Source organism: Miniopterus natalensis, chromosome 3 (assembly GCF_054644295.1).
Source record: "Miniopterus natalensis isolate mMinNat1 chromosome 3, mMinNat1.hap1, whole genome shotgun sequence".
In the NCBI taxonomy this organism is placed as follows: domain Eukaryota; kingdom Metazoa; phylum Chordata; class Mammalia; order Chiroptera; family Miniopteridae; genus Miniopterus; species Miniopterus natalensis.
Window position 1 is genome coordinate 61,160,895 of NC_142083.1, and position 23,217 is coordinate 61,184,111.

A 23,217-nucleotide genomic window follows, 5' to 3' on the forward strand; every position below is an offset into this window, starting at 1 on the left:
AAAAAGAATGTATCACACATACATGAAAAGTTTAACAAGCTATGGTAAAGTGAACGGCAACTTAACCACTCCCCACCTCAAGAAATAAAACAATGTGGGCAATTTTCCCACGCTACACAAATCCCTCCCTTTGGGGCAACTCTTTCCTTTAGATAAAGTCAAACAATCAGTTTCCACCTAAAATATCTAGAAACAGAAAACATCATGTATTCATTTCATAAGATATTTATAATATACACAATGAAATTACTATTTTTAAAATTTTTAATAAAAGTTAAGGCCTCAAGATCTTTTGATTGAGATAGAATTCACATATAACATTATATTAACAACATAAGGATCTGATATTTGTATATGCCGTGAAATGATCACCACATGTCTGGTTAACATCTGTCACCATATATAATTACAAATTTTTTCTTTCTTGTGATGAGAATGTTTAAGATCTACTCTCTTAAACAACTTTCATGTATGCAACACAGTATTGATAATTACAGTCACCATGCTGTACATTAAGTCCCCATGACTTCTTTATTTTATAAGGCCTCAAAATCATAATACGAGGAAGGACACATCACTGTGCTCTCTCTCCTACGACTGCCAGCAGTGTCCCACACAAGGTAGTTTGGCAATGAAGCTCCATTACTGTACAGGGTTTGTTTTTGTTTTTTGTTTCCACTATTTTTTTCCACCAGAAGGGAAAATTCCAGAATAACTGTTATGTTTAAAAAGTGTCAAGCTAAGACAGAAAAAAAAACCTGAATGGGTTAGTATGGGAAATGCAGGACAAGAGGACATGCAGGACAAGAGGACAGGTGCCATATCCTGCAGAACTGGGTTACTTCCTAGAGCGCTGAAAGCAGCCTTGTGCTATAGCTCACTGCTCTTTAAATGACAGTCACAGATTTTCTATAACAAAAATCAGTTATTGGCATATGGTTATCAAGGCTCCTTAGAAAATCTGTATTTGATTTTAGATAAAATAAAACATTAACTGTAGCAAGGCCACTTAGAATTAGGAGCATCTGATTCATTTTATATACTGTTCACATTAAGAACACAAAGGGCTTAATTTCAAGAGGCTGGTCACCTTTGGAAGAATGAGTTCATCAGGGGACTGCTATAGTTTGTTACAGAGCCAAATCTAGCTCGTGATCTGTGACCATTTTTGTCTCTGGACTGTTAGACACTACAGCTTAACATGGTCCCACACAATTCCCTACAGTTGAGGCGACACTGCAACGCCAGCGTCCAAGGTCCCAGGGTCTCTTGTTCGTTCATTTTTTAACACCATAAGTGCAAATGGCTCCTGCCTGTGGGCATCAGCCCACTACCATGCTTTTGTGCGGTCTGGCTCTGTTCACATTTGAATGCCCACACCTTAAGTGACCCTCGCCTTCAGTTCAGGAAGAGGAGCTGTCAGAAACAGAATTGACTCTCCCAGGGTTTACTGGCAGAGCTGATCTGGGGACAGTTCTTAGAAGTCATCTCTGTGATGTCGAAATTTGGTGATGAATATACATAGATTTTCAATTTTAAAACCACTTTGCATTTATATAGTTATGAGTCTCACAAAATTTATAGCTCAACTTGACACCTGTCAACCTAAATTAAATCTTTAATGTTACTTAAATGTTGCCTCCGATTTTAATTTACAGGGTGGACATGAAGGATAAATATGGGACATTTAAATGCAAAGACTTCACATTTGCAAGTAAGAATTCCTTACTCTGCTACATGGGGAAAAGGTCCAATAGCCAATAAGGAAAGCAGGATTGGAATATATAAATAACTTCATTTTAAGCACTCTATAAAATGATACATTTGTAAACTTTTAAGGTAAAACCCTATCCCACTTAATCACCTATCTTATATTCTCCAAACTTAAGAAAAAACAAGCAAAAAGGCCTCTGTATCTGATGCTTAAGACACATAACAAAGAGCCAGGACAGATTAGAACTATTCCCAATACAACAGGTGGTCCTGTTTCAGGAACGCCAGTCTGATTTAATATTATCTCACCCAGTACAACTTCTGAGAACAAATCTGATATTCATGAATTAAGAATGAGCTAATAAATGGAAATATATTTTAGCTCCAGTTCTCACACTGATAGTACCAAGTCACTTTGCCTTGGTTTCACTCACTTTAGGCTGAGTACCATGTGAAAAATGGCAGATAGCACAGCAAATTAACAAATTAAAACAAGTATTTTTCTAACACCACAAATTATGATCAAAATGATGGCCAAGAAAACCTTACATATATATTTTCCTATCATCATGAAAGGTTTTATACTTGGGCAGAACACTCATTAATTTATGTAAACAAAATTGAATTTCGAAGTACACAATTTGAAAAGAGAGGTGCTTTCTGAATCCAACGTCATTCTTCAAAGTTCTAATGCCTGACATCGGCCCACGCATCCTAAAGAGACAGCCAGATCCCTGCTTTCCTTTAGAGTTTCTGCATTCAAAAGTCCCAAGGGTGGCATTTAAGCAGTTACCTCTTTACCACAAATATACAGACTTTTAAGACACTGGTTTTACTACACGTCAAGTGCAAGATCAAACAAGGCATTCTGCTGAAAAGCTGGAGGGTAGATTATAAAGAATGGGTGTGGATGAGAAAGGTGCTGGGAAAATCTGTCTATGCATGAAAACCCTCCCCTGGTTGGTCTGCTTCCAGTTTCTTCTTCCCTGACCCAGTACTCTCCTGGGTCCCTTTTTTTCTCATGACCAAAATGATCAACTTGGGAATGTGAGTCAGGTGGAAATAAAGGCACTTCATCCTCTGTCCCTCCAGCAGGGCTACCGAGGCACACAGAGAGGTGGTCACAGGCACGTTCCTTGTGGGTCAGAATGCAGATTCAAAAACAAGAGAGGCGCTTCTGAGCCTGGGAAGGCATCTGCTCACTCCCTGAGCCCCCAGGGTAGAACGAAAGGGCTCTCCTATCTCAAGAACTTGCAGTCTGTCTACACCTGTGTATGCTGGCGGGGCTGCCAGATGGGATAACGGCAGAGGGACGCCCATCTTTCCTTCCAGCCCTCTCGGGCCCAATGACAACACCCACTTGCGAATGGTTAGCTGGACTCAGCATGTGTGGAAAATCACTGGGGTACCAAGTTTTTCTTCCTGTAATATGAAGACTCAGGGCGAAGGAAGAGAGTTGAATAAACGCTCATGTCCCATCCTGGTAGTACTCTTGCACTCCCCTGACCCCTCCAAAAGGACCCCAAAGTTAGAGCAACCTACAGAAAACCCTCTCCTGCCATATATGGTGCGTAGGCAGTGCCACACCTGACCTAACGTTGGTTCTGTTTCAGAGGAGTGCGCCAGGCCCCCACTTCAGCGGGTTTATCTAATGCAACTGTAATAGTATATAAAGTGTATACAAGCAAGGAGCACATATAATTGTAAGATTGCTTTAAAAGGGCTTATTTAACTATGGCAAAACTGGGAAAATTGCTATTTTTTCCTGCTTCCGTATTTAAGCCCATGCCTAGGAGGCCTCAACTCAGTGTTCTTCAAACTATTTTACCCACGTGCTCACTAAAAGTATTTGAAAACTGCATACCTCAGTGCATATGTCTAAGATAACATCTAACATTTTTCATCAAAAGGTTTAATAGTACCAAAGAATGCCATCTGCAACGTAGAGTGAATGCTGATATTTTGAAATAGAACTGTTTCATGACTCTCTTAAATGTATCCAATGTAATAAAATACCATAAAAATTTGATACCCATAGACATTTATTTAAAAGGACATGAAATGAACTTAGTGGTTGGAGATTTCATACCATTCTTTTTTCTCCTTGTATTTGCATTTCAATGCCACACCCCCTCTGCAAAAATGTATCCCAAAGTAATATGTTTTATGCTTGAAAGTTTTTATTTGTCACTCTGTTTTATTTCTCTTTGACAAAAACAAATAAAGTAAGTTTTCTTTTCCATGACTATAAAGCTCTAGGTGTTAAAAATTTCTTCTGAACTAAGTGATCATTACAATTATTAACACCACCGTTATAGTTTTAAAAGTATATTATTAGTATACAATGCTCATTTTGATAAATTATTAAACATAAAAAGTAAATTTTCATTGGAAATTAACTCTTAATGAGATGAACAAAGTAGTTTTGTTTTCCCAATGACTGCATAAATCAGATCATTCAAGAATATTATTTTTTGCTAGAATAAACAGCTTAGTAACAATTCTATTCCTATTTTTTTATTTTGGTAGGACTTCAATGCTGAGAAACCCTGTTCACATAAGTAGTTTACGTATTTTGTTATGAAGACATCACCAGTGTCCCAAATAACTTCTAAGAGTTACATGTTAACATATATAACTCTACAAGTAGTGATATATTATCTAAAATGATTTCAAATGTTCTATCAGGTGACAAATCAATTGGGTCCTCCTTCAATTTTGTTGAAAGCCAGAATGAGAAAATGACTTAGACAAGGATGTGTCACTTGATAATTAGGGGCATTTACTTTGCCAACATCAACCCAGGAGGTTTAACATTTAAGGACAAAGCAGTGTAACAGATTCTGAATGGGGAAAAGGTCTGCCTTTCTTTTAGAAAATGGGAAAAGGTCCACTGGGAAAGGGCAGGGTGGAGAGATGAACCAGCAAGTCTTAGTACCCCAGGCAGATTCCTTCTAGGATAGAGAATCTGGAAATGGGTTCAACTAAACTGGTCTGTGCCCACATAAGCCTTAGAAAGTTCGTTCCCACCACAAGTTGCAGACCCCCGCTTGAAATCTTCAGCCCTAATCCACCTGTCCTCTGAAAACCACTTCCTTCACAAAACATCATGGAATCCCTTCAGCCATCAGCAAGTGATCCTTCTGGACACTGTAACTTTCGGGGCTCCCCTCTGTGGCACTGGACACATGCTGCCCGCGTTTATATACGTCCTTTAGCTGTCCAGCCTGACACTGTCTCGACCGCGTACAAGTTGAAAATCGCACAAACCTAGATTTGTTTCTCAGCTCTGCCAATTTACCCACTGTGTGACCTTGGACGAGTTATTAAAACCCTCTGGGCCTCAGTTTTCTCATCTATAAAACAGAGATATTACCAACTACTTACATAGTGATATGAGGATTAGATAATTTATAGAAAGTGCTTAGCACAGTTCTTGGCCTTTAGTAAGTGCTAAGTAACTTGTATTATTTTTATTTGACTAAATTCCTCTAGATCAGGGGCCAAGTTTAACTCATTTTTCCGTGCTCCAAGGAACAGGGTCTCTGCTGCCTGTTTTTTTTCCAATACCCCCAAGCAATTCTTCAGTTCTCAGGGGATACTGACTGCACAACCTGCAATTTAACTAAATTATGACACTATCTATCTGGAGACAGTGTCAGATCCCACAGATCAAGGGCTTAGTCCCACAAAACTGTCCCCACTTCAGACACCAATGGCAAGTCCAGGACATTATCTATGCTTCTGGCCAACTGACTGTAAGTCAGAGGTTCCACTGTCCCCTTCCCCCTGTTCGATTAATTTGCTAGAGCAGTTCACAGAACTCAGGAAGACAGTTTACTTCCTAGATGGCTGGTTAATTGTAGAATATAACTGAGGAACAGTCAGACGGAAGAGATGCACAGGGCAAGGTACATGGGAAGGGGCACAGAGCTTCAGCGCTCTCCCTCTGAGTGCACCACTCTGCCTGCATCTCCGTGTGTTCACCAGCCCCCCAGAACCCTGTCCTTTGGGGGTTATGGAGGCTTCATTACGGAGGCACAGATGATAAAATCCTCAGCCACTGGTACTTGGTTCAGCCTCCAGCCCCTCACCCCTTTCTGGAATTCATGGGTGGCACTGAGAGTTGCACCTCTCTAATCACACAGTTGGTTCCCTGGTAGCCGGCCCCCACCCCTCAGGATCTCCAAAAGTCACCTTATAACATAAACTCCTTTGTGGTTAAAAGGAATCTGTTATGAACAACGCAAGTCACTCCTTTCACCTTCACAGCTCATATCATTTAGCAAATTCCAAGGATCTTAGTAGCTTTGTGTCAGGTACAGGGATCAAGACCAAAGATATAGTTCTTACTATAAATCACTGTATCACAGGTCAAAGACGTGTTCAATAAATTCTTGTTGAAAGAGAAAGAAAAAGAAAAAGTGACACTCATGGCAACTCACTGAAGCTACGATATGTAACCAGAATACACAATAGGCCTTCAGTCTTGCTTGTTTTGCTAATTTTGGTAGCTATGCATGGAATGCTAAACACTCCTAGGAAGAGTGGACACATTAACCTTTTAGAGAAAACCTAACCAGAGTTGCCATATATTCATAAATCTTTTACAGAATGAAAATAAACATCAGCTTTAAGGCAGAACAGAAAAGAGAGTCAACAAAGGGAAACATCTTTGACCAAACATACACCTGATATGACCCACCCAACGCTCCTTGTGATTAACACTGTTGCTCCTCCGTAGATGAGCAGAACTCCCTGTCTTCTCAAGAATACCTGCAGAAACAAGTCGATCTAGTGGAGTAAATAAATCCCACAATAATGAGAAAAACAGGGGAGGGATAGTTTCAAATAATTCTAGGCCTTTCACCTTTTTTATTTTCCGTTTGCTTTCCAAGCTTGTGCCTCCGAAGACCTGGGTTAGAATTCTGACGCTGTTCTTACTTGCTGTGTAACCCTGAATAAGTATTTAATGTTTCTGAGCTTCAGTTTCCTTAGGTGAGAAATACCACCCACCTTCCTCATGGGTTTCCCAAAAGGATTATATTAAGTAAGGTTATTCAGTTTATATGCAAGGAAACCAGCTTAAATTAGGGATTCATCCTAAAGACACAGCAGGAGCTCACAGGCTAGAAGTCATGGCTACGAGGTCTCCTCTCCCTCCCCCTCTTAGTGCTGCATGGTCCGACAGTGTTTCTCGCAGTGGCATCTGTTTTTTGCAAACCAGCTTCTATGTTCACGGGTGTCCTTGTAATAGCAGCCCCAAAAGGTGCAGCTCTCCCCAGCTGAGGGACTCATCTGCTGGGTGCCAATTCCAGTTTCTCTGAGTGGTCTCCTCAGGTGCCCCATTCTCACGCCAGGAGAGAAAGGAGGGCACAAGGCCACTGTAACAGAAGGCTACTGTCCTGTCTGTCACCTCTACAGGACTCTTGATCCCAAGACCAGCACAGTGCATTGTTCAAAGTGCCAACCCAGGGTGCCTGCTCCACAGTGAAAGCAGCTCCCTCCTCTCCCCTGTTTCACCTCCTCTCCGACACCGACCAAAACAACCCCGACCCCCGGGAACTCCAGTTTTCACACCGATACCAGTAAGTAGGGCAGGCACCGCCATGGAAATTAATCCCAGATTTCTCAAAGTCTGAAGAAAACACTGGCAGAGGAATCAGCACCATGAATCCTGAATCTGAATCTGACAGTAAATTAAAGGTGTGGAATCCTCAGGTGCCATCTGCTTAAGAGATCTATCTCTAAAGAGAAGCTCCAACGGGTGATGGGCACACCCTTGAACCCCTTCTATAAAGAAGAAAGAGGGGTGAAAAGGCAGGGAAACTTGCCTAAATGATTAGTAAATCAAGGCAGGTTTTATGGCAGAACCATGAACTGACACCACAAAGGCCAGGGTGGAACCATTCACACTGATTTCTAGGTCATTCAAACTCGCCAGGTCTACAAGAGGACTAGTCTACAGTTACGTTCATGCAGAAGTCAAAGGCGAAGACAAAGCCACAAAAAGCCTATCCTGAAAGACTTCTTTTTAACTGAAGAGGAAAAATCCCAGATTCATCTGGTTAATTTGAACTAAAAGAACAATTTGAAAAGCTGTACTGATGCAAAGTTGTGCAATTAATTTCATTCAATGTGTAAGAGTTTCACGTGAACTTAAGTTTTAAAGAACCAGCTCTACTTTTGTATACAAAAATATTGTATATTTCCAGTGACAAAAATGTATCTTGTAACCTGGGATATTTTTTACAAGTCTGTAAGACTTTTGAAGTGATGATTTTTAAAAAAAAGGTAAACCAGATAGAAGAAAAGATAACTTTAGGAAGAAGAGGGATCTTTAAAGTTTATGTGCCCAAATCCTTTATTTCATGGATAATGCGGTGAAAGCACAGAAAGTTGTAGGATGTGGTACAGATCACGGCCAAGTTAGATCAGGAACTTAAGTCTACTCAAATCAGGTACAACTATACCACATGCCTTCTCAATGCAAAAGCTTCTATAATCAGTCAAGGGGCAATGTAAGACTCCCACAGCAGGAATTCTTACAGTCAGGGTGAAGAGAAAGTAGAATCACAAATTTGGACCACATCTCAGCAGATTATCTAGTTCTGATGTGTCACCTTGAAGGAGGGGAGCGACAAACACACTCTGTCTAAAACACAGTGAGCACTCCGTTAAGGTTTCCAAAATCATCTCCAAAACCACCCAATAACAACTCTTGGTCAGAATGCCTGTTCCAACTCCCTTGCATGAGAATTTATACTAATGTCTTCCCCACCTGTCTTCAGCTAACACAGAGACGATCAGCAAACACTGCGCTGCACAGCACCCATCAAGCGCCCAACGGCTGAGGGCTGTTACGGCACCATCTTTTCCCAGACAGTCCCACAGTGCTGACTGGTTCTCACCCAGGGTCCATAACTTGCTGCACTTGCAAATCATTTTACCTCTTTGGGCCTCAGTTTCCTTATGTACAACATGAAGCAACTACGCTCTATTTCATCTAATCCAAAGACTTTGGGTCCCACTATGAGTCTCCCTCCTCTGAAACAAAGCATGCTCTGCCCTGATGACCTGTAACAGAATCTGCCACACTTTAAGGCCTGGATGAAAATGTAGGTATGAATGTGCCTTATGCTCCTTGCCTCAAAGACTTGGGTTGTATCTGTTACAACACAGTAGAAATTCCTGACGTTGGGACGTTGTATCATCAGTTTTGTATCCTTCGATTACTTTTTCCATGAATTACAATGCACACTTCCTAGTATAACATCAGTGTCCTCAGCTCTGAGCTCCTCAAGAATATCTCCTGGAAACTTGAATGTGCATTTGAAATCACTTTGTGAAGTTAATGCATTCATGACAATTATCTGTAGGACTTTTTGAAAGTACAACATGGTAAAAATGCAAATACTGTTGAAAAACATAGTAAAAATAAATCTCTCTCCAACTGATCTCTATTCTTTCAAAACCCTTCCCATGACCACTCATATTACTAGTTTTTACGGATCATGTACATATCCTTACATCCCTAATTTTTGTCTCTTTATATAAAGGGTGTGTATTATAAGCTGCTACCTGACCTTCCGCACTTGTGTTTCCTTGGTTATACTCTACACTGAAGATCATTCCATATCTGCACACGAAAATGTAGCATGTTCTTTTTTGTTTTTCTTCTTCACCTTGTGGACTCTAACTGACCTGAGTTTAAATTCTAGCTCTGGGGCCCTGGACAAAGTCCCAGCCTCTGTCTTTTCACCTGTACCTTAAGAGTCACAGTATCTTCTAAAAAAAGGAGTGAGACACCATCTGTGGGGTGCCCAGTACTGTGCCAGGCACACAGTGATGCTAAGTAACTGTTAGTTATCAACATTCCTCTACCTTGTGGAGCTCCTCAGGGGACCTGGCCTTTCACGACAGATGTTGTAGGGCCGTAGAATCAGACTGACACAAATCCAAATGCCATCTCTGTGACAACAAGCACAGCGACAGGTCTGCTCATGTTGGAGAAGTGAGGTTAGGATTTAACTTGTGAAATCCCTGACCCAGAGCCCTGGCTTCTGTTTACTCCTCAGTTCAGCAACTCCACTTCCTCTCTCCCAGCCCTTTCAGTTCTGCCCTTTCTTTGCCTTCTGTTTCCATTGTCTGTGTGACATGAAAAATGCACTTGGGTAGGCCTACCAGCTAATTACTTCAGATAGGGCAAACCACCTTACGTGAAAGATGTAATGGTTAACTCTGAATGTTAAACCAGCATGCAATCTCATCATTATTATGCACTCACGGTGCGGAGTTTGCTGTTCTCCCTTCACGCCACAGGCTATCCCAAAGGGACTGGAGAGGAGAGAGGACGGGGAGTGGGGAGGCCAGAGAAGAAAAGTGATGGACTGAAGGCTACTCTGAGAAGTAGCAACACTGTGGGCTGCTAAAATCACCTGCCAGCAGCTGCCCTTTGGGGCTCAGAGATCTGCCAGCAGAGCACAGATACAGAAGGTACTCTGACTTGCCCATTTCCCTCATACCCTGTTTATAGCGAATCTTCTAGTATAAAGCAGGGGCACCCAATTTCCTTCTTAAGCCCCATTCACTGTACTTGAATGATTCTCTTCACCCATCACTCTCAAAAGAACATACCTCTTCCATATATCATATTATCCTTTGTATGTGAAGTTGATGCTATATGGTAAATATAATCCCAAGACTGACAGGTAGACTCAGAGGCTGGTCCATACCATGTAAAAGAAGACAGAAAGGTGTAGGAGAAGGAACCTGGAGTGTCCCAAGCCTCTGCATGTGCTCAACAAGATACTCTGCCCATTTCAGACACTATTCTCATGGCATTGACCATGCGGCAGGGGTAATATCCCCATTTGACAGAAGAAGAAATTGAGGCTTAGGCTGGTTAAGTGACTTCATAATATTTCACAGTTAGGACATGGACTCTAGGCTGAACCTGGATTTATCACATGTAGCTCACTTAGAGCACACTGCCTGGATCTGACATGCCAGTCTCTACCCACACAGCTGCTTTACGTCTGCCTTAAAAACATTTTTAAAAACATATTTCTAGCCCTAGCTGGTTTTTCTCAGTGGTTAGAGCATCAGCCCTCAGACTGAAGGGTCCTGGGTTTGATTTGGGTCAAGGGCACGTACCTCAGTTGCAGGCCCTGGTCAGGGCGTTTGCAGGAGGCAACCAATCAATGTGTCTCTCTCATATAGATGTTTTTCTCTCTCTCTATCTCTCTCTCTCTCTCCCTTCCACTCTCTCTGAAAAGCAGTGGGAAAAAAAAATATCCTCGGGTGAGGATTAAAATATATATGTGTGTGTGTGTATATATATTTCTAATTGCCACATGCCAAGGTGGGCTTCTGCTGACATCACACCTAGCACAATGTGCCAATCAGAATAGTGCTCAATATGATCACTACTTTCTTGACATTACCATTTCTCAGCAGCCCAGAGTTTACACTGCATCAAGTAAAACTTTACCTCACTATATCAAAGCATTTTTGTCTCTCCTACTTTGGGCTGCACCCACCCCAGGTCACCAACAGGGTCAGCTATCCACATGTGAATCATTTGCCACAGTACAGGGTCTAGAGCTGTGTAGCACCGTCATCCCCTAGAGTTGGCCAACTGACCTACTAGCCACAAAGTGTGTCTGCTGGGGAGTCATGAGTGTTGAATCTGATTAAGTGGTGCTCACAGGGCATGTGGGAGAAGCCCACAGTGACCCCCCCCCCCCCCAGGGCACATGGATCAGCTGTTCGCACTGCAGAGACAGTCCTCAAACCATACCTGGCCCTCAGGAATGTCCAATTTAGCACACAGAGACTTTCTTTAAAAGGAAATTAATTGCCCATACTTAACATTCTAGGAAGTTTACATAAATATCCAAATTCCATGCTTCCCTTAAAACACTGGAAGATTTGACAGCACTGGGTCCAGGCTCCTGCACAGAAACAAGGGGCTTGGCCTAAGCAGCAACTGTAAGCTTGCAGACCACCACCAACCATCCTCATCAAGAGTCACTTCCATGACCCCTCAGGCATTGTGTTTCAGCATCTTCCACAATGGGAAGGCTAAGATGTCATGCAACCTTGCTTTTCAGTTGTCTGAAGACAACAATTTATTGCTTTGTTCACCAGTGCAATATCCTTAAGAACTTAAAATGCTGCATATCACACAACCATAGGCATTGCTTACCTATGACAAATGGCTTCCCCCATTACTTTTCTTACACCTAATTATGGACTATAGCCAAATATTCTATCTTTACTACCTACTTATAGCAGAGACTCTCTTCTGACAAGAACCCACCCACATGAGTTGCCAAGACCTTGTCAGAGAAAGGGCTGTACAAATATGCACTTTTCCTTCCTGCCAGCTCATCTCACCGTGGGCTTTACCCCAAGCTCCGCAGAAGCCATTTGGATTTGCAGGAATGCTCTGGCCGCCTGCCCGGGCCTAGGCTCCTCTGGGTGGGGCAGCAGGCAGGCTGGGTGCGGGGCTCTGGGTTCTGGAATGCACTTCCTCATAGCGGTGCCAAGGTCTAACCTTGGCGGGCTCTAAACACAATGGCTTTCTAGCTACCAGGGCATTTATTATTCCTGACTGAGAGGTGAAACAAAGGGTTTTGTAATTTGCAGAGAGCTGAGTGGCAGGTTAAGGAGAGCAGCCATCAAGTTTGACTGAGTTTCTTCAGAAGAAATAAGAGAATGTCCTCTAGAGTTACAAGTCACGCACAGCAGTGACTAATACAGTTGAAGACAAGAGGGCCCCCTTCAAATACTCTGCTCCAAGTTAGAACCCAACCATGACCTAAGGGGTGGGAAATGGCTGAGACTGGGTCTCTGCCAGCTGGGTTCAAATGAGGCTCAAAGCAGAGTACATGTGAATTAGAGGAAAGAGAAAACGTAACATTTAAAGAAACAGAATAACGTTAATCCCTCCCTCACAACATCCTTCATGTGTGCATGACAGCAACTATAACACTGCATCAATTGACATTTGCTAAATGATCCATCCCCACTCCAGACAATCACACACTGTCAGGGGAGGGTCACCTCTGGGTCCCCAGAACACATCACAGCTTTGTGGAACACAGGACTGAAAAGTTAGGCTGGAAGTAATTCAAATCAAAGTGAAATGTATGCACAGAAAAGTCTTAGTTTTTACACGCAGCACTGTTTAATCCTCTCTTAAAAATAAAAATGATGAAAATACACCATTGTTTAAGAGATATATAAGTTAGCATGAATGCTTAAAGGTGTTACTACAAGGACATCCGTTCGTGTTACATTTACAGCCTTCTAAATCTGAAACAGCTTCAGTATCAAGAACTAAAGATTGGCTGAATAAATTATGTCAAGTCTATCACACATCTACACAGGAATTAATTATATAGCTCTTAAAATGGTGCTGTATAAGGACATTAAAAAACTTATTAGAACATATCCATAATATATTATTAGAGAAGAAAAGTGAGTTGTAAAATATTACTACATAACTTCTGCAGTAAAGATATACAAATGACTAGAGGCTACATAATATAGTGTTAGTACATGGGGGAATGGAATTGAATATAAATTTTTTTTCTTTTTAGGTGGAAAGGTTCTAAGTTTCCTAAATTTTCTAACACAACCATGTATTTTTATAATAATAAAAGCTTAACATGTATGTGCTCCATTCTTAAAAGATCCACCTGATGCTGAGAGGCTGTCCCAGAGAATCATGGGCCGTGCATTAGCTACATTCTCAGCCCCTAACAGGACACAGGGAGGTGGAGTTTAGGGTAGAAAGTAGATGTGAGGACTCAATACAGTCCCAGGTTGCTCGGTGAAAACTGCATTTCACTGGATCTGCACAAGCCATGACAAAAACAAAAACAAAACCCCTTTTCCCTGAACTAATCAGTTTCTAGAATTTGGGCTTCCAAAAGGAGCCCAAAAAAAAGCATTACAAAGGCAGATATTTCTTTAGGAACATATAAGAAGCAACCTGCACAGGTTTGTACAAAAAGCATGGGCGATGATTCCTGCATCTCAAGAGGAATGAAATGTTGATTTACAGCAGGGCATGTTTTCGATATTCTCAGTGCATCTCAGAATAATTTCATGAGGCGTGGCACTTCAGAAACAGCACAGGATTTGAAAGTTTGCTTACTGATTACACCATGCCGGACTTGATCTAAATGGAATTTAAAGCTGCTCATATACAAAAATAAATAGAAAAGATGAACATAAAGATATTAAATACTAAGGCTAAAATTTTTATCCTAAGCTAAATTATGTAATCTTGATCAAATTAACTTTTTAAATCTCAGTGTGCTCATCACCCAAATGGGGATAAAGATAATACTTACGTGGCACTATAATCTACAGCAAAATTAAATCATGTCTTATTTTGGCCACTGTAGACCCATCAGAAAGAATTGAATTTCCTCCCAGCCCAGGGAGAGGAAGGGACCTACAATCAGATTTAATTTGGCTTTAGAAACAATACATCAAGTGACATTCTCACAGCCAGCAGCGGTGGAGCAAACTCAAACACTTTCTTCATAGCCCTGGCATGAGAGTTCAATGAAACAATGGGTGTCATATGCTATGGCAACTGTCACGCAATGTTCAGAGGTTTGTTATTGTTATCAAAAATTCCATTCACTTCACACAATGCTGTATAGCAAAATGACCCAGGAGACCTGGGCTCTCGTCCCGGCCCACCCCTATCTAGCAGCTGGACCATGTCTTCCTGATCTGCAAAATGGGAACATGCTCTGGGCCTTGCCCGACCTCACAGGGCTATTGTGAGGCGCAAGTGAGATAATACCTGTGAAAAGTCTGGGGAGAGTGTCCGGCAGGGAGATCTATAAGCAAGTCACAACCAAAGTCAGTAAAATTCTATGAACGCTGAATGTGGATTAAAACTGATCAGGTGGTTTTATTAAAGAAGTAGTCTGCATTAAAAACAAAAAAAAATATGAAGAACCCAAATGTCCATCAACAGCAGAATGGATGAAAAACTGTCAAACTGTCATATAATAGGATGCTCACAGCAAGAAAAATGAATGTACTTTTGTATATACACATAGTACCAACAGAAAGAAGCAAGACAAAAGAGCACACAGACCATGGCTCATTCACATAATGTTAAAAACAGGCAAAATAAATTAGTTTGCTCAGAGAAACCTACATAAGTAGTAAAATTCTAACAAAAAGTAAGGAAATAATGATCACAAAGTCAGATAGTGTTTTTTTCTGGTTGGGAAGGGAGAGGACGGTAAATATGCGAACAGACAAATAGGAAGGACTTCTTGGCTTGCAGGCTACATAAATTTTGTGTGTGTGCATATATATGTACACATGTATACACTTATATGTATATGTGCATATATATATATTTTATACATTTTTCTATATGTATATTATACTTCACAATAAAAGGCCAACAATAACAAAAAACCTACTGAATTATTTATAGATTATATCAAGTGTTCCTTTTTTAAAAAAAAAAAAAGACTTTTTCTAAGAGTTTGTTTCAACTCCGATCCCAGATACACCCAACTAAGAAATTACTCAGTTGTGACTTCATTTAATCTCTTCAAAAAGAAAGTATAGTCATTAAGCAGGTTATGGTGATTTAAGTTGACTACTTGTCTGCTTGTTAGTAATTTCTGGCCTCTTAGAAATTTTCAGGGTCAAATTAAAAATTCTATATTAACAATAAAACACTATTGGGCTATAGTCACCACCTGGGCATCTTACCCCACCAGCCTAAAAGGAGATGCAGGTTTACATCAGTGACTTACCAGCTGGCTGTGTCTGTGCTGTTCTCTTAGGGTAAGTCTTGCTCCGGCTTCTGGCCACATTCTGATCTGGCCGCGGAAGTTGAATAGAAAGATCTCGATTCATTTGCAACGCTGTCCTGCCACTTGAAAATGCAACATTTTGATTAACACAGGTAAAACCACATAGCCACAAAATTAAACAACAGCTCACTCAGAATCCCTGCGCAGTATGGAAGGAAAAAACAACAACACTCACATGGTCTACAAGCATATATGGGTTTTCAACTGATTCTCACTGCAATGTTAACCAAGGAAGTAGTATTACATTCTAACAGGAAACATTTAGGTTAGACAGGAGGAATATCTTTCAGGAGAAGAAATAGGGAAAGGGGATTTATTAAAGAGGAGTAAGGTTTAGACTTGAGCAGAATGAAGGGCTGGAAATAGAAAATGCTGATCGCCTTCCAGCTCTACAACCAAATAATGAAATTACGTTGGGCTGAACTCCACAAGGGCAATGACTACACGAATCATGTTAGACTTCCATGGCAAGTTGTAAAGCATCCCCACAGGCCCACTGTGTGATCTACTCTCAACCCTGCCAGGGCACAACCAGCCGTCTGCCATGCCCCCTCGCCTGTGCCAGCCCGGGGGCCCAGGAAGGTGTAAAGCAGGCCTGCAACGCACGCACAGTGCCGCCTCCCTCAAGGCGCTGCGAGGGCTCCGGGGTGAGCGCTCCGTGGGGATGGACTAATCTCAGGGAACTGGCAATTTCACTGGCTGGATTTCAGTGAACATTCACCCGGCTAGAAACTGATTCCACAGACGCTGAATTGGAGCCAAAGAATGACCCTGGCTCTCACCTAAATATTTTAGGCGAAATTTTCACCTAAAATATCACTTAGGTACAAGGAAAAATGCGCTCCTATTTGTCTAGTTTGATTCACCTCAAGAAGAGCCATCAATGTGAGAACAGAAAGCCTTTTAATGGCCCCAAATCCTACTCATCCTACATTTACAGAATAAATATCAGCAAATCTCTCCCAATGAGATTTATAAAGCAAAATTCACCTCCTACATACTTCTGTGAGAGTTTCACCTCCTCACTACCCCATCCACATTTCTTAGAAATTTTTTTTTTTAAATGCTCGAAACACTCATAAAAAGTAGCTTCTCGTCAAGCTAACTGGGGACACCTGATCTGAGCTGCCATGAATGAAGATGCCGGGTTCCATCTATGAGTGTATTTTGTGTTCAATAGCTCATGAGAACCAGAGGAAGAGAGGTAAGCAAATTGTGACAGGTTTTCTTTCACTTGAAATTTATTTTTTAAAGGTAGCAGATAAGGTAACTAACACAAACAGCAACATCTCTCTCCTGAAAAAGCTAAAAAAAAAAAAAAAATCTTTATAGGGAGCAAAATTCCATTATTACAAATAGTTTGGAGTGGAAGATAAGACCTACTTCCAACAGACTTCTGGGCTATAAGACTTTATTGCACAGAAGAAAAAATATTTGCCCTAAAAACATAGCCATTATGTGGACCGCTGAGGCACTTTATAATGAGATTACATGTACTTTATTATTCAATTTTTCCTCATGGCTTCTCTCTCAGGAATAAAGGAGAAATGACAAAAATCATATCACAAGATTAATAAAACTATGGTCCAGAACCATAAACTGATCTGCCACAGGCCACACGGGACCAGGGACTAGAACAAGCTCCCTGACCCCCAGCTGGTGAGCATGGCACAGCCAGCGGAGGGGGGGAGAACACACAGCCACTGGTTTGAAGTTGAAACCTGGTACAAAAAACACAGCTCCGTTAGGCCCGTACGGTCTTCGGCAGGTTATGTCTTTAATCTCCCAGAGCCTTTAATAATACATTTCTCCTTGTTCTTACCATTTCCTAGCAGAAATAGTCTTGTGCGGTCTCCTTACTATTTCGTTGTAGCAGAAAGTGTTTGATAACTAGAGAGACTTACAGTGCCTGGTGGCTCTCTGTAGTGACAGGACAGAGATTTATTTCCAGGATCACCCACTTCCCCTCCTCCTCACACTCTGGCACACACTACGCTGAGCGGCCCTTCAGCCCCAAAGTGGCAGCACAATCGGCAATCGGTGGAGTAAAGAAAACAAGAACAGAGACGCCTGGGTTCAAATCCCAGCTTTGCCACTTACTGGTTAAAGGCCTTTAGTTCAGTTAGTTTACTTTGGGGCTGGGGGCTCAAACTTCTCATCTGTATAAATGAGGAGCACCTGACACAAAGATGGTTCTCAGAACGTGTTCTCTCTTCCGTGCTTTCAGAAATGTAGGCCCTGGCCAGAGTAGCTCAGTTGGCTGAGCCGTCCCATGTACCAAAAGGTCACCGGTTCGATTCCCAGTTGGGGTGCATGCTGGAGGCAACCAATAGATGTTTCTCTCTCACATGGATCTCTCTCTCCCTCCCCCGCCTCTCTCTCTAAAATCAATAAAAAAATACTTTAAAAATAAAATAAATGTAGGAAGTTCATGTGATTTAAGTCCTACGAGAAGGTCATCTGGGTTACCAGGAGTGTTTCTCAGGCCCAGTTCTCATTTCTGGAATATAAGTTCTACACAACTCACTCATTCATCAAAACCAGGAGTCCCTTACAAACTTAACAACAGGCAGAGGCAAAGTTAATTTCTACGGGGCTCAGAGAAAGAGATATCAGCGTACAATAAAATATTTTAATCAAAGATCTGATCAACATCTATTTCAGATTATTGGTCTCTGATAATAAAACAGCAACAAGGGAATTCCATTGTAAGATTTCAGCTCAGCCTTTTGCCACAAATTTAATCTGGAGTTTTGGAAAGGGTTGGCTGTCACACATCACTAAAAATGTGTAACTTTCCCCTTCTTAAGTAACGACTAATTTTCCTAAAAGACATTGGAATCTCCTTGGTACTCTGCAAGCCCGAGAATGCAGGAAAGGAATAAAGACCGAACTCTGTTTTTCTACATCACATACACCTACACACACACCACTATAAACATCTACACACAATTACAAGCACACACACAAATACAGACACACCCACATTTGCACACCGCAGGACTGTTTGCTGTTTTTCACCCCCGATGCTCTAAAAGCCTGCAGGGTAAAGGAGGGGCAGTCTGTGTTTCCAGAGCTCTGCTTTCGTTCCACGAGATCTATAGAGTATCTCAAGAAAGGAGCAGGCATATGAGGTTTGTTAAAAGCTGATTATTTTTCCTCCTTTGACAATTAACAGTCCACACGCTGGCGACCACCCAGCAGTCTGAGATCCATCCCTGCCCACGCCTAGCTCTGGGCAGTGGGATGAAACGTATTTCTTCCCAGGATGGTGTAACGTTAGTGCTTCTTACACACAGACACGGAGATTTGGGTTTCATTAAGACTGACTAGGCAGTAAAGACCAGCCACCAAATTAGAACAGATTTAGCAGAGCTTCCAGTTCTGCAATGGTTGCCTTTAATTACTTTCTTGGAAGAAATGATATTTAATATGCAAAATCCAATAATAGTAATTCCCAGTAGTCACAACATTTGCATTTCAATAAATTTGAGAAATCAGGTATGAGTAAATTTGTGGAAACCAACTACAGCATATGTTAAACAGCATAATTGCAATTTTCATAGTAGGAACGCAGAGACAGATACATATTTCCTCTATACCCCTGAAATGTTTTATGCCCTCGATGGGAAAACAGCCCAAGTGGTGACTATTAGCTATTCATCTTAATCTAAAAATAGGTCTTCTTCCCCTAAATTCCTGATAATTATGTCACTGTCTGGGAAAGAACCTTGGTAACCAAAAGGTTAAATTTTTAGATGTCAATGAACACCAAATACCAAGAGCATCTGTAAGATAATAACTTAAGTCTTATTTAAATAATCAAATTTGCAAATATCCAAGTGAATAATATGTAAAGATGAATGCAGGGAACATTTAATATTAATCACTCTGGTACTATCTCTGGTTTCAAATTCAAGACCAAAAATGTGGATTATAAGAGAAGAATTAAAATCTGGCATACCACTGTCCTGCAAACACTTGACTCGGCTTTATTTGTAAGTCTCCTAATAACACCTATAGTGACGTCTACAGTGGGATGACAGAGCAGTGTCCCACTTCCTAAGCAGCATTTCTATACCCTGCTTGGGATTTACAGGGCCTGGGAACAGCCTCACTACCTGAATGATACTGTAGCTCTCTGAAGGCAGAGGGGATTAGACCTGAGTCTTTGTCTCTCTAAGCACCCAAGACCACATCTTGCACATCACAGGCTCAACGTTAGCAAAAGGAGTTGAAACAAAACAAATTCTTTTTCAAAACATAGAAGGCTCCTACTTTTAACAAGCACCTGCCTGACTGCATGACAGTCACAACCAGCTTTTCCTGCAACATGCTAACAGTCTGCCTCATGGAGAGAAGCACAGGCTCTGCAGTTAGACTGCCAGGGTGAGAGCCCCACTTACTGCTTCCTAGCTGGGTTATCTTGAGAAGTGACTTGGCCTCGCTGAGCCTTAGTTTCCTCACATATTAATGAGGATAATATTAAGAAGACTGAGATGATTAAACAAAATAATGGAAAACATTTAGCATAATACACAGCACTTAGTAACTGCACAATAAAGTTTAGATATAATTGCTAACATTACTATATGTAGGCTTTATGCTGCACAAAACACGATCTGATCCACGATATGAAGTATACATTGTGTTACAACGGGATCAACTGAATGGCCTAAGAACACCAATCAGCTATTACTCAAAATATCTATTTTGTTTCATAATCACAAGATAATTAGAAATAAGTAACATGTACATCAAAATACATTTCAGAAGATAAGCTCTAATACATTCTAAAAGTCCTAAACTTAACAGAGCTAATACAGACAATAAATAGAATTAAACCTGGGAAATCATTTTTGTCAAAAAAGTTTTAATAAACTATTATGCTTATGAAACTCATTGGCACTGTAGAAATATAAGAGAAAAACTTTAATGTGCATGTATGTGGACAGATTAATGAACTATTTATGTATTCACACATACCCCCCAAAGGAAAAAATGACATTTACCTATACCGGTGCTTATAACTCATGGATCCAAATTTGCTGAGTTTTCTTGACAATGAATTTGATTCATTCTCTGGCATTCTAATGAATTTTTAAAATAAAATTAAATAAAGACTCATAAATACAGATACTTATGCAGCACTTGAACAAAAGCTATGTAGAAAATATAATCATGCAACACTTTAACAGCTAGTCAATAGATGTTCTACACGGAAGAGACTGACGAATCTCAGAGAGAAGATGGGGGTGGGTGCGAGGGTGGGGAAAGATTAACCAAAGAATTTACATGCATATATACATAACCCATGGACACAGTCAATAATGTGGGGAAGGCCTGGGGCAGGAAGTGGGTGAGGAGGTAGAAGGGGTTAATGGGGAAAAAAGGGGACATCTGTAATATTTTCAACAGTAAAGATAAATTTAAAAAATATGTATGTATATACACACACACATACACATATATATGTTCTGCATATTGGCAGGAAATAATAATCAGTTATTATAAGGTAACAGTTGAAACACAACCATACTCTAGGAATTTATATGTGTATAATATCAAAATACTCATACTTTCTAAAGACATCATTGCCCTCAGAAGCTTTAGTTGTGAGTCAAATTACTTTCTCTGCTTAAATAATCTTGGGAACTTTTGTCACTATGTTGATTTACCCAGGCCAAGGTTCTCACAGCAGTTACTCCTATCTGATGGGTGGTTCAGTCTTTGTACTATAGTCCAGCACTTCCCACTCCTGGGTACCTTAACAGACACTTCCATGGGGAGCTCCTCCACCCAGCCCACTGAACTAGAGGTAATGTCTCAGGTTTTCTGGGCAACATCCCTCTCCTAATACAAATTCTATAAAGGACATTGGTCATTTTATAAGAATACTTCTCCAATATCATGCTATTTGGGGAAATGGTTCCATGCAAATCAAATAGGAAAAAGGGAAAGAATTAATCTAGTTTTAAATTTGAAAACACAAAGCTTAATGTACTACCTGATAAAATTCAGTTTTATATTTACACAGTAAGGATGTGAAATAAAGAGTGTACCCACAACCCAAGGGTCAATTCTCCACCCTCATCTTGACCTCCCGGGAGCACAGCATGCAAGGGAGTTGCCAACTCCCTGTTCAACATGGCATTTTCCTCCCTCATTTCCCATTTTCCTGGACACTTTCCTGTTACTCCTTTATGCAGTCTGTGGCTGGCTCTTCCTGTCTTCTAAATGCTGGAGGGTCCCACAGCCCAGTCCTGGCTTTCTGCTTCTCTCTTCATTTTTTCACAGGTGACCTCACCCAGTCCTCTTTGCTTAAATACTAACTACATTTACATGGCCAACCTTGGTCTTTCCAGGAAGCCTTATACACCCAACATCTCCACTTGCATGACTAACAGATATTTCAAATTTACTATGTCCACAAACAAAGTTGTCCTTGGCATTTTCTTATAATGTGAGCATAGAAGATACCTATGTGTGTTATGTTTGTGTGTGTATGTATGTGTGTGCATATATATCTATTTCTATTCATTATGATCATGAGAATTAGGTAACTGGAAAAAAAGAAGAGAAAAACTTCTAAATTTCTACTTGTAGACAACAGAATTCTTCTTATGAAAACAAATGCAATTTTCATTAGAACAGTGAATAAACTTTCACATTAACATACCTAAAAAATGTATGATGTTCTACGCTGCACTTCCAAAGATGCTTGCAAGCAGTTTTACTTCGAGCTTCAAAAAAGAATGAGGTTTCATTGCACTGAGAGAGAAGAAAAGAGAGAGAACATGAATTACTGACCATAACATTCTTCAGATGACAGCCACCTGAATTTCTGCTCTAAGTAACAAAAATTCAAGTAAAAAGGAAAATTATTGTTGGCACATAAAACAAATAATTATCTCTTTGTAACTAGTTTTAGAGGTTTGCCTTGAAACCTTAATTAATTAAAACGAGAAAATATAAGTTCCATGTAAATCTCGGTGTCATCACCTTTACCACCTACCTCTATATCACCCATGGCCATGGATAACCAGGGTGATGGCACTGAAGTACCACAAACTTGTCGGTCACAAATGGGCACCAAAACGGGAAAAATGCTGACTGTGTGCAAATCAACTCCCAATAAAAAAGAGATGCCTATGAATCCAGTTCTTAACTGTATTACTTTTAGGGATGTCCAGGCCATCAGTCTAAAGAATCTCAAGAGGGTCACAGAGGGAAACAATCAGCACAACAGTATCATCTGGACAAGTTAAACAATGTCTAATTCTGACTTTCTCCATTCTGCATCAAGTTACTCGGTGAATTAAATTAAATGATATGAGAGATGTAAAATGTCATATAATAGGTATATAATAAATTTTAAGTGTAATTTTAATCCAGTGGTTACTTAATTATCTATAATTAATACAGAAGAAACAAAGGCGATAGTAGAGGTAATTCTGTGCAGGAGAAGAGGCACTATTTATTTTTTTTAATGACTGAATAGGAAATAAAGCAAAATAGAACCTAAGTACCAAAATAATAAACCATAAGCTCTGTAAAGTTATATAATTGTCAATTTAGTTTTAAAAAAACCAACACAAAAAAACAAGCTCATTCCAGGAACCCCCTTGGAATG

At 40.6% G+C, this 23,217-nt stretch overlaps 1 protein-coding gene across 1 annotated transcript in view; it reads right to left on the minus strand.

Moving 5' to 3' along the window:
- EPB41L4A (erythrocyte membrane protein band 4.1 like 4A) overlaps positions 1 to 23,217 on the minus strand; it is a 207,584-nt gene that overhangs the window by 38,747 nt on the left and 145,620 nt on the right. Inside the window, exons 11-13 of the mRNA XM_016224934.2 lie at positions 22,264 to 22,355; positions 20,597 to 20,674; positions 15,525 to 15,646 (exon numbers count right to left, since the gene is read on the minus strand). Of these exons, the coding sequence (XP_016080420.2) occupies positions 15,525 to 15,646; positions 20,597 to 20,674; positions 22,264 to 22,355 (292 nt within the window). The remainder of the gene's footprint in view (positions 1 to 15,524; positions 15,647 to 20,596; positions 20,675 to 22,263; positions 22,356 to 23,217) is intronic.